This window comes from Coregonus clupeaformis, chromosome 11 (assembly GCF_020615455.1).
Source record: "Coregonus clupeaformis isolate EN_2021a chromosome 11, ASM2061545v1, whole genome shotgun sequence".
NCBI lineage: Eukaryota > Metazoa > Chordata > Actinopteri > Salmoniformes > Salmonidae > Coregonus > Coregonus clupeaformis.
This window is the reverse complement of record NC_059202.1, coordinates 26,796,441-26,808,588: the sequence shown is the minus strand read 5'-3', so window position 1 is coordinate 26,808,588 and position 12,148 is coordinate 26,796,441. Positions and strand designations below refer to the sequence as shown.

Genomic DNA, 12,148 nt, shown 5'->3' with positions numbered 1-12,148 from the left:
TCTGCTAAAGACTAAAATGTAAGTGTAAAAACAAATCTAATAAAATCCTAAACTGTAAATCAATCAATCAATCAACTACCAACCTTTCAAAAAAAATGAAGGAACCAAAGATATTTATAACTAGTTTTATAACTAGTTCATCAAGATAGTTCATCTGTTTCGTTTACAGTGGGCGCAAATACAGCACAATGGGCAGAACAAGCAAGGAGGTGGGCAAAGCCAAGCACTAGCTAGCGAGATCCTATTGGCGCGCTCTAGCAAGTATTTGCATATTTCCGTTAGGGAACGCCTCCTCTGTGAACGCCTCCTCTGTGAAGTGCGCGTGTGCACAAACTCTGCACGCTCCTTCTAAACAACGCAATTTTTTAAAACTTTGACAAAGCGTCAAGTCTGTAAAACGTAGTGCACTGTGTTCGTAACAGATGTTAGTTTTGGGAACAGAAAAATGTATTGAGATCAGATGTTTCATCGATGAGAAGATTACCTAAATGTCGGCTCAGTTTCACTTAGATCCATCCTCTTCCACTACCCGCGACTGGACTTCCTCTCACTACCATATTTGGTGGTGAGAAAACGTTCTAGACCGACGCTTCAGCTTTATAGCCCCTATGACGTGTCTGGGTTACCCCTTCGTCTGTACCATAAACATCAATTTTACTTCAAGGTATTGCATTCTGGGAACAGATGTTATTTTATCCCGCGTCTTTTCTGTTCTCTAACGGCTTGTCCGTGAGATGAGAACACTACTTCCCATAATGCAAATGTACTTTTTATTTATTTATTTTTTATCAAAGTTGGTCCGTCTGCGGTGTAATGGAATTGGAAAATGAGAACAGCGAAAGGAGTAACCGAGCAGATAAAATGGAAAATATTGCAAAAATTGCACATTGATATCAAATATGCAACAGTACGGCAGTTGTATTAGCGACGGTTCGTTATGACAGACGTTGCACAGTGTTCTGTCTTGCTCCGTTTTTGTTGTTAGCTACATGGACGTTGAACTAGCTGGCTAGCCACCTCCCTGTTACGAGCAACGCCGGGGTGTAACGTTGTTCTTCGTTTAGGCTTCGGCTCATCACCGTACTGCAGTATGTTACAGTGGCCGAAAGGAGGGCCAAGGCTCGGTGATAGCATTTGAGCGTCACCGCTGTGCAAGAGCAGCGTTAGTTCACACCATTTGTCAACAATGCACAACCCGTTGCAAGCTATAATTATTACCATCTTTTATGCAAGTTAGCCTGTCAGCTTAGTCAGTAGCTAATATTATGGCGCAGTACAGAAATTAATAGCCAGTAACATTTCAGTGCCGTGGGACAAGTGCTGCTGGTGCATTCCGAAAAGGTATGAAAGTTAGTTTTCTTGGTTAGGTTGTGAAACAGTTAAGCTATATGTCTGCTAGTTTCCAACTTGTAAATAGTCTGTTTGTGTACATCAAGTAATATTAAAGTGATTTTTCATTATTGTATCATATATAGCTACATAATTATCATGTCACTTCCATCTGCACAGCGATAAGGGATCATACAAGCAGGATGGAGCGAGGAGGCATCATGGAGCGAGCAGGCAGCATCCAGCTGGATGTCCCGGACTTCAGCAACTCTGTGCTGTCCCAACTGAACCAGCTGCGTATGCAGGGGCGGCTGTGCGACATAGTGGTGAACGTGCAGGGCCAGAGCTTCCGTGCTCACAAGGTGGTGCTGGCAGCCAGCTCCCCTTACTTCCGAGACCACATGTCGCTGAGCCAGATGAGCACTGTGTCCCTGTCAGTCATCCGCAACCCCTCTGTGTTCGATCAGCTCCTCTCATACTGCTACACAGGGAGGCTGTGCCTGCAGCTGGCCGACATCATCAGCTACCTGACGGCCGCCAGCTTCCTGCAGATGCAGCACATCATTGACCGCTGCACGCAGATCCTGGAGGGCATCCATCTAAAGATCAGCCTGGCGGAGGAGGAGCTGGGGGCCGGAGGGGGGCAGCAGGGGCACAGGGGGTCTGGGAGCTTGGAGGAAAGAAGAAGAGGAGGTGGGGTAGGAACATCAGGGGGCTCGGGCTCCCTCAGCCCGCGCCACAGCAGCCCCAGGGTTCTGGGCCCTCAAGGAAGCAGCGGCGGAGGGGCCATGGATATCCGAGAGGTGGGAAGCCCAGCGGGGGAGTCCATGAGCCCCCAGTTGGTGGAGCACAGCGGGCTGGGCCCAGAGGGTCTGCCTGGGGGGATGGAAGTGGGCAGCAGGCTGGGGAAGGAGCCCATACTGCGCATCAATCGGGCCGGCCAGTGGTACGTGGAGGCCGAGTCGGAGAGGGGGAGCGGCGGTGAAGAGGGGGAGTCGGTGCGGGTGGTGGACGGTTTGAGGATAAAGACGGAGAGGGTGGAAGAGTGGACGGGGGCTGATACCCAGGAAGAAGGCAGCGGGGCGGAAGAGGGAGCAACCATGATGATTGACACGTCCGGGTGCAGCTCGCTGGTTCAGGAGGGTATTGTCACGGGGGCCAAGAGCTCTCAGCCCTCCAACAGCTTCAGTGAGACAGAGAGGTGGGTACAAGTTCCAGGGAAGCAGTCACTTTATATAATATATATGCCATTTAGCAGACGCTTTTATCCAAAGTGACTTAGTAATGTGTGCATACATTTTTTTCCTATGAGTGGTCCCGGGAATTGAACCCATTATCCTGGCGTTGCAAGAGCCATGTTCTACCATCTGAGCTACACCATATAAAAGGAGTGTGCATGCAAGTTTTAAACTGAAGTACAATTCAGTACAAAGTACCTCAGAAAAGCACTTTGGGTAACATTTAAGGTTAATGAGTGAAAATTCTATACAAAAGCAGCCTACTGTATGTATTGCTAATGGAAGATGGAGTGCTAAGGTAAATGGCTAGGTGGACCTGCCTGCCGATGAGGTTTGAGGATCCAGTATCTCTGTCCTGTCAGGTTTAGTCCTACTGGCAGTGTGGTGGTGATGGCAGAGAGACCGAGAGCCAAGAGTGAGTCACCCAGCAGAGCGGACGACCAGCGCCATCCCAGCTCACAGGTATGTGTCACCCTTATCGACTGGCATCCTACCCTGGTGGTCAGCACTCTACATTCCCACCATACATCGCTAGTCCAAAAAAAGCTATCTTTCAGTCCAGGGGAGATCAATGATCTTTTAAGGTCACAAGGCAAGGTTATGGATTGGTACACTAGCCAGTTACATCCTCAATGATAATAGCACTGAGCTGTGTGCTCTATGATTAAGGGGAATCATGCATGTTGTGTGCATTCCTCATGGACACGTACAAACTGAATAGAACAGCGCCGGAGGAGATGGCTGCCGTTTTACAGCCCTCTAACCAATTGTACTCATAACTCTATCCTCCTGATTCCTGCTTATAAGCAAAAACTAAAGCAGGAAGCACCAGTGACTCGGTTAATAAAAAAGTGGTCAGATGACGCAGATGCTAAGCTACAGGACTGTTTTGCTAGCACAGACTGGAACATGTTCCGGGATTCTTCAGACAGCATTGAGGAGTACACCACATCAGTCACTGGCTTCATCAATAAGTGCAGCGATGATGTCGTCCCCACAGTGACCGTACATACATACCCCAACCAGAAGCCATGGATTACAGGAAACATCCGCACTGAGCTAAAGGGTAGAGCTGCCGCTTTCAAGGAACGGGACTCTAACCCGGACGCTTATAAGAAATCCCGCTATGCCCTCCGACGAACCATCAAACAGGCAAAGAGTCAATACAGGACTAAGACTGAATCGTACTACACTGGCTCTGACGCTCGTCGGATGTGGCAGGGCTTGAAAACTATTACAGACTACAAAGGGAAGCACAGCCGTGAGCTGCCCAGTGACGCAAGCCTACCAGACGAGCTAAACCACTTCTATGCTCGCTTCGAGGCAAGCAACACTGAAGCATGCATGAGAGCACCAGCTGTTCCGGATGACTATGTGATCACGCTCTCCGTAGCCGATGTGAGTAAGACTTTTAAGCAGGTCAACATTCACAAGGCCGCAGGGCCAGACGGATTACCAGGACGTGTACTCCGAGCATGTGCTGACCAACTGGCAAGTGTCTTCACTGACATTTTCAACATGTCCCTGACTGAGTCTGTAATACCAACATGTTTCAAGCAGACCACCATAGTCCCCGTGCCCAAGGACTCTAAGATAACCTGCCTAAATGACTACCGACCCGTAGCACTGATGTCTGTAGCCATGAAGTGCTTTGAAAGGCTGGTCATGGCTCACATCAACAGCATTATCCCAGAAACCCTAGACCCACACCAATTTGCATACCGCCCCAACAGATCCACAGATGATGCAATCTCGATTGCACTCCACACTGCCCTTTCCCACCTGGACAAGAGGAACACCTACGTGAGAATGCTATTCATTGACTACAGCTCAGCATTCAACACCATAGTGCCCTCTAAGCTCATCACTAAGCTAAGGATCCTGGGACTAAACACCTCCCTCTGCAACTGGATCCTGGACTTCCTGACGGACCGCCCCCAGGTGGTAAGGGTAGGTAACAACACATCTGCCACACTGATCCTCAACACGGGGGCCCCTCAGGGGTGCATGCTCAGTCCCCTCCTGTACTCTCTGTTCACCCATGACTGCATGGCCAGGCACGACTCCAACACCATCATTAAGTTTGCCGACGACACAACAGTGGTAGGCCTGATCACCGACAACGATGAGACAGCCTATAGGGAGGAGGTCAGAGACCTGGCCGTGTGGTGCCAGGACAACAACCTCTCCCTCAACGTGACCAAGACAAAGGAGATGACTGTGGACTACAGGAAAAAAAAGAGGACTGAGCACGCCCCCATTCTCATCGACGGGGCTGTAGTGGAACAGGTTGAGAGCTTCAAGTTCCTTGGTGTCCACATCACCAACGATCTATCATGGTCCAAACACACCAAGACAGTCGTGAAGAGGGCACGACAAAGCCTATTCCCCCTCAGGAGACTGAAAAGATTTGGCATGGGTCCTCAGATCCTCAAAAAATTCTACAGCTGCACCATCGAGAGCCTCCTGACTGGTTGCATCACCGCCTGGTATGGCAACTGCTTGGCCTCCGACCGCAAGGCACTACAGAGGGTAGTGCGTACGGCCCAGTACATCACTGGGGCCAAGCTTCCTGCCATCCAGGACCTCTATACCAGGCGGTGTCAGAGGAAGGCCCTCAAAATTGTCAAAGACTCCAGCCACCCTAGTCATAGACTGTTCTCTCTGCTACCGCACGGCAAGCGGTACCGGAGTGCCAAGTCTAGGTCCAAAAGACTTCTCAACAGCTTCTACCCCCCAAGCCATAAGACTCCTGAACAGCTAATCATGGCTACCCGGACTATTTGCACTGCCCCCCCCCCCCCCATCCTTTTTTACGCTGCTGCTACTCTGTTAATTATTTATGCATAGTCACTTTAACTCTACCCACATGTACATATTACCTCAACTAGCCGGTGCCCCCGCACATTGACTCTGCAACGGTACCCCCCTGTATATATAGCCTCCCTACTGTTATTTTATTTTACTTCTGCTCTTTTTTTTCTCAACACTTTTTTTGTTGTTGTTTTATTTTTACTTTTTTTGTTAAAAATAAATGCACTGTTGGTTAAGGGCTGTAAGTAAGCATTTCACTGTGATGTCTGCACCTGTTGTATTCGGCGCATGTGACCAATAAAATTTGATTTGATTTGAAACACAGAGGCTATGTGATGATGATGATGCAGGCCCTGTGGAAGTCCTTAATCACATTTCATAAATACTCCATAATACATAAATACTTTCCCCAACACCCATGACTGCAGCTTATAATAAGGGTCTTGATTAAGACATAACTATTATGGGAACCCATGACAGAAGTGTGGTGCCTTCGACAACAATTCCACCTGCAAATAGCAATTATACACTGAGTGTACAAAACATTAGGAACACCTTCCTAATATTGAGTTGCACCCCCTTTTGCCCTCAGAACAGCCTCAATTCGTCGGGGAATGGACTCTTCAAGGTGCCGAAGGCATTCCACGGGGATGCTGGCCCATGTTGACTTCAATGCTTCCTACAGTTGTGTCAAGTTGGCTGGATGTCCTTTGGGTGGTGGACCATTCTTGATACACACGGGAAACGGTTGAGTGTGAAAAACCCAGCAGCGTTGCAGTTCTTGACACAAACCGGTGCGCCTGGCACCTACTACCATACACCGTTCAAAGGCACTTAAATCGTTTGTCTTGCCCATTCACCCTCTGAATGGCACATATACACAATCCATGTCTCAAGGCTTAAAAATCCATCTTTAACCTGATTTAAGTGGATTTAACAGGTGACATCCATAAGGGATCATAGTTTTCACCTGGTCAGTCTGTCATGGAAACAGCAGGTGTTCCTAATGTTTTGTACAGTGTATTACAATGAGTGTTGACACAAAGTCTGAGATGTACCTCTTGTTTATCTGTGGTTTGTCTGCCAGGGGGAGGAGCAGGCTGTGTTCGGCGGCTACGAGGAGTACCTGCGTGAACAGGTGGGTGACCGCTGGTTCCGCTACAACCCTCGACTCACCTGCATCTACTGCTGCAAGTCCTTCAACCAGAAGGGCAGCCTGGACCGCCACATGAGGCTGCACATGGGCATCACACCTTTCGTGTGCCGCATCTGTGGCAAGAAATACACCCGCAAGGACCAGCTGGAGTACCACATCCGCAAGCACACAGGAAACAAGCCCTTCCATTGCCACGTCTGCGGCAAGAGCTTCCCCTTCCAGGCCATCCTCAACCAGCACTTCCGCAAGAACCACCCGGGCTGCGGCCCTCAGGAAGTGGCCCACAGCGCCTCCCCAGAGACCACCACTGTCTCCTCCCGGGGGGGCCAGAACGAGGAGGGGTCGCCCAGCCAGGAGGAGCCAGAGGGGGGTACCGGTGGAGGTGGGGCCTCTTTCAGAGAGGGTGTCCAGGCCTCTGTCTCCACCACTGGGCCTGATTGACCCAGTGGACCAGGGAGGGTGATGGTTGGGGTATAGGAGGACAGGGTATATGTTTGGCTGGGGGCAATTAGGCTATTGGTTTGTACTCTCCTGCCAGGGGAGGAAAGAAAATGTATCTTGAAGTTGCTTCAAAGGAAAGGATGAAAAGGGGAGTAGGTGATTTTCAGAGGGTTTCAAGTCCATCCAGGGTGTGATTTTTATAAACATTTAAAAAATCATTTCAACTAAACAGCAGGGACAGGAGAGCGATGCAACAGAGTAGTTTAATAGGGCACTTTGTAAATGTCGTTATTTATAAATGATATTTCCGCTTTAAACCACATCTACCTTCACAATACAAACATGAACAGATTAAGCCAACGCATGAAGAAATGCCACAAACTCCCAATAACCTCACAACACTGAATGCAGTGGTTTTTATTTGACTATTTTCTTATGTTACAGTTTTATACTTTTGTATTACTGGTTTTACAGGTTCAGAATGCAGAAAAATAACAGGTTGATCTGGTCATAATTTGTATTAATATTGCCAAAATACTGTACCAGTATAATATCTACATACCTAGTCAATTCTTGCCTTTTGTCTTGAGACAATCTTGAGCAGTTGAGAGTCCGTGATAGATAATCAGACTCCTCTTCATACAGTATATGGGCAATTCCACATGAATAGTAGATATGGCCCAGTGAACAAAACCAGTTAATTTGGTAGTGAGTAATGGGTAAAATGATTAAAATAACACTTCACTTTATTGACTGATGTTGGTCTTATGACCATTTTATGTAATGCGTCTTAACACGGCTAAATGCGTTCAGAAGTATACCATTATTTAATCAGTGCAACATTTTTACAGATGTATTAAGATATTGGCAAAGGTAAAAGAGGCCTTTAAAGAGGACTCTTGTTAATCCATATGTATTTGACCCATATCTCCACATTCTTCAACCAGCTGCTGAATGCATCCTTCTATACAGGAACACTTAACACAGGAAACTCAATGTTTTTTAACCTCAGATAAGCTACAATAAAACTCTTACCTCTCACACATCACTACGCAATATAGCTCTGCTCCAAGCAGATTGGTCGATGCACTCAGCCGAATTGACAGTATGTTTTCTCATTTTTCTATGTTGTGGTTAACTACTTTTTTTTTTATACAAGTGACTTGTTTTTGCATAAGCGTGTGTCTTCGGAACATTTTTATCTAGCTCTGACAATGTATCTGGAGGATGTAGAGACGAGACAAGATTGTAATGGAGGACACTCGTATCCCTATTGGGGGTGTTCTAAGGAAGAGAGACGAGACTCTGCAGCTGTACTGTAGTACCACCCAAGAGAAAGCCGGAGCCCACTGATGCTACAGATGTCCCAACACCAGAGGATAGACACTCAGCCTGCATGCTTGCTACAGTGGAGTGTGTTCCACTGGAAATCAATCATTAAGAAGAGGAGGCATCCAAAGGAATTGAGAGGTCAAGCCAAGGGTCGGATTTCCCTCCCTCGAAGGGAGGCCAAAATAACTACGCCAAGCACTTCAAGAAAGGAGGGGTATATATCGCAAATTCATATTTAAACAAATGTAACTTTAAAAAAACAATGTATGCAGATAAAGGGTAGCACAGTGGATTGGCCGTCACTGTTCTTTTCTTTTAGAACTGTGAATCATTTGTGCGTGTGACGGGAGTTAATGAATGGGTGTATGCAAGTGGAAAAACATTTACCGATTGGTCCACTGGGTTTTTCTTATCCGAATTGAGAATGCGTTACACATCACCACAGTACACCTCGGTTAATATTCGTCAGACATAAACAGATCAACATTTGTTATATCAGGTATTTTTGTTTGTATTTTTGTTTACCGTTTTTAAGTTTATTCTGTTTGTACGTAACTTTTAAGGGGTTTTAGATAAACCATTATGCTTGGGCTACCTGCAGTGAAATCTTACAGCAAGCCTTATTTAGCAAGTGCAGCTAAACAATGATTAAATATATACTGAACAAAAATATAAATGCAACATGCAACAATTTCAAAGATTTTACTGAGTTACAGTTCATATAAGGAAATCAGTCAATTTAAATAAATTCATTAGGCCCTAATCTATGGATTTCACATGACTGGGCAAGGGCACAGCCAATCGGAATGAGTTTTTCCCCACAAAAGGGCTTTACAGACAGAAATACTCCTCAGCACCACCTCAAATGATCCCGCATGTGAAGAAGCCGGATGTGGAGGTCCTGGGCTGGCGTGGTTACAAGTGGTCTGCGGTTGTGAGGCCGGTTGGACGTACTGCCAAATTCTCTAAATGACATAGGAGGCGGCTTATGGTAGAGAAATGAACAAATTCTTTGGCAACAGCTCTGGTGAACATTCCTGCAGTCAGCATGCCAAATGCACGCTCCCTCAAAACTTGAGACATCTGTGGCATTGTGTTGTGTGACAAAACTGCTCATTTTAGAGTGGCCTTTTATTTTCCCCAGCACAAGGTGCACCTGTGTAATGATCATGCCGTTTAATCAGCGTCTTGATATGCCACACCTGTCAGGTGGATGGATTATCTTGGCAAAGGAGAAATGCTCACTAACAGGGATGTAAACAAATTTGTGCAAAAAAATTGAGAGAAAGAAGCTTTTTGTGCCTATGGAAAATTTCTGGGATCTTTTATTTCAGCTCATGAAACATCGGACCAACACTTTACATGTTGCGTTTATATTTTAGTTCAGTATATGTATTGATAACATATGTTCTTTTTTAAATGAAGACACCATTATGGCAGTAGCAATGCAGCTATTATCTTATATTGAAACTAGGGATTCACAAATTTGGAAATTCTTGGTCGATAACCAATATTTTCTTGTCCATGATGGCTGATACCAATATGGCATTACAAGTATTGTGTGAACAACTAGCTATTCATCAAAATACATTTTTTTACATAATTAGTTAAGGTCAAACATATTTTCACCTAGAAACACTTTCCATTGCACCTTGTGTGTCATTTTATTGTAGCTCAGATTTAAAGCACCAATCAGCAGTTAAAACAATTACAAAGTGTACTCCCCACCCCTGTTTCGGTAAAAAGCTGAGGGACGGGTCTTGAGAAATGAAACCACTCAAATTCATAGACAAAGTTATGGATGCAAGAACTGACCATCCATGCTTAAATAATGATAGTTTAAACCATGTTTTGAGGCTATATAGTTTGTTTACATTTACTTTCTTTACAAACATTGAGTAAAACAATCTTATTTTGGGTTCTGATGGGGTTCGACAGTATGTTATATTATTCAAGAATCAATGGGTATATATAATTCATTTGAGTCCAACCATGTATGTAGCAACTGCCGATTTCCCCTTTAACACTATAAGTCCAGAATATCAGTCGTTTCTCAGCCATTATCGGTTGATACCGTTATGAAGGCAGATACAGTATCATGCATCCCTGATTGAAACATAAGTATTTGAATACTCATGGTCGTAGCATGAAGATTCTTTACAATGAGATTGCTTCAGCTAACAAGATTTGAAGATTGTCTTGAATTGTTCATTGATGGAAGATTTAAGTGAACATTTTAGTCACACTCCCAGTTAATGCGTGTAAGCCAGTGGTCACCAACCTTGGTCCTGGAGAGCAACAGATTATGCTGACTTTAGAATTAAAACATTCCAGTGCATGCATAGCATTCCGAAGTAGAACTAAAGTGGAATCATTTTAATTGACAGTAGATTTTCAGATACAGTAGATTTCATTCATCTTAGAGGTATAGTACATTACAAACCTTGATGCTGGCAAACCTGGAATCCAGATTGAAAAGTTTTCCTATATTATGAAAATGTGTAGAAAACGATTTTTAAACAATTACTATGAAACAGAATACAACTCATTTTGTTAAAAATAATAATTCTCACCAGGTACCAGGTTTGCTTGATTTACATTTGGTTTGAATAGCCTTTTGGTGGGGTTTGACCAAGATTTATTGTTTCATGCCTTTTTCTTTGTTTATAACTAAAATGGCTTTTGTTAATTTTTTTTATAGGGTTTAACTGCGCAGAAGACAAATGTGTATTTGTATGATTATTGAACCCTTGTATGTGGATTGTTACTGCTGAATGTAGATCAATGACAGGAACAAGCTATCGTGAACTAGCCTCTAGTTTGAGCAAACAACAGATTTATGGCGGTTTTCATCGTCTCCACTTACCTCTATGTCCTGTGAAGATTCTTACTAAGCTAGTGAGAGGATGTCAATAATACAGATATAGTTTATTGAAGTACTGTCCTTAAAAGTCCTGTTTTGACCCATCTGTCCAACTGTGAAAAACAACATATGTAGCTAAAAAATGTTAAGGAATCCAAACATTTCAGTTACTTTAATGAATGGTCAAGCTGAGCCCATATTTAGCAGCGATGCATGTCTTTGTCATAGGTTTTTAATGCCAAACTTGGGAAAGTTCCTTTATCTATATATTTTCTCCAAAACTTGCCAAATAATGATTTATTAGGTGATATTTAATATACTCTACATTTTATTGTGCTATTATGTCCTTGTTTTGCTGATTCATTGAGCTCTTGTGTCTTATCAGATATATTATTTAACAGTTGTCTCAATGTTTATACACAAAGATGCATACGTACAGTGCATTCGGAAAGTATTCAGACCCCTTGACTTTTTCCACATTGTTACAATACAGCCTTATTCTAAAATTGATTAAATATTTTTTTCCCCCTCGTCAATCTACACACAATACCCCATAATGCCAAAGCAAAAACAGGTTTTTAGAAATTCATGCAAATGTTTTAAAAATAAAAAACAGAAATACCTTATTTACATAAGTATTCAGACCCTTTTCTATGAGACTCGAAATTGAGCTCAGGTGCATCCTGTTTCCATTGATCATCTTTGAGATGTTTCTAAACTGGATTGGACTCCATCTGTGGTAAATTCGAATTGATTGGACATGATTTGGAAAGGCACACATCTGTCTATAATAAGGTCCCAAGCCATGAGGTCGAAGGAATTGTCCGTATAGCTCCGAGACAGGATCGTGTCGAGGCACAGGTCCCCAAGAACACAGTGGCCTCCATCATTCTTAAATGGAAGAAGTTGGGAACCACCAAGACTCTTCCTAGAGCTGGCCGCCCGGCCTAACTGAGCAATCGGGGGAGAAGGTCC

At 44.4% G+C, this 12,148-nt stretch overlaps 1 protein-coding gene across 2 annotated transcripts; it reads left to right on the top strand.

The window, feature by feature from the left end:
* The first annotated feature begins 709 nt into the window (after positions 1–709).
* Positions 710–9,028, top strand: LOC121576460 (zinc finger and BTB domain-containing protein 37-like). 2 transcript variants are annotated; one of them, XM_041889619.2, is made up of 4 exons: positions 710–1,341; positions 1,510–2,530; positions 2,936–3,029; positions 6,469–9,028. In XM_041889619.2, the coding sequence occupies exons 2-4, from the start codon at positions 1,533–1,535 to the stop codon at positions 6,976–6,978; spliced, it is 1,602 nt and encodes a 533-aa protein (XP_041745553.1). In that variant the 5' UTR covers positions 710–1,341; positions 1,510–1,532; the 3' UTR covers positions 6,979–9,028. The 2 variants fall into 2 exon arrangements, with proteins under 2 accessions (XP_041745553.1, XP_041745552.1); XM_041889618.2 differs by having other exon boundaries at positions 2,930–3,029.
* The last annotated feature ends 3,120 nt before the right edge of the window (positions 9,029–12,148 follow it).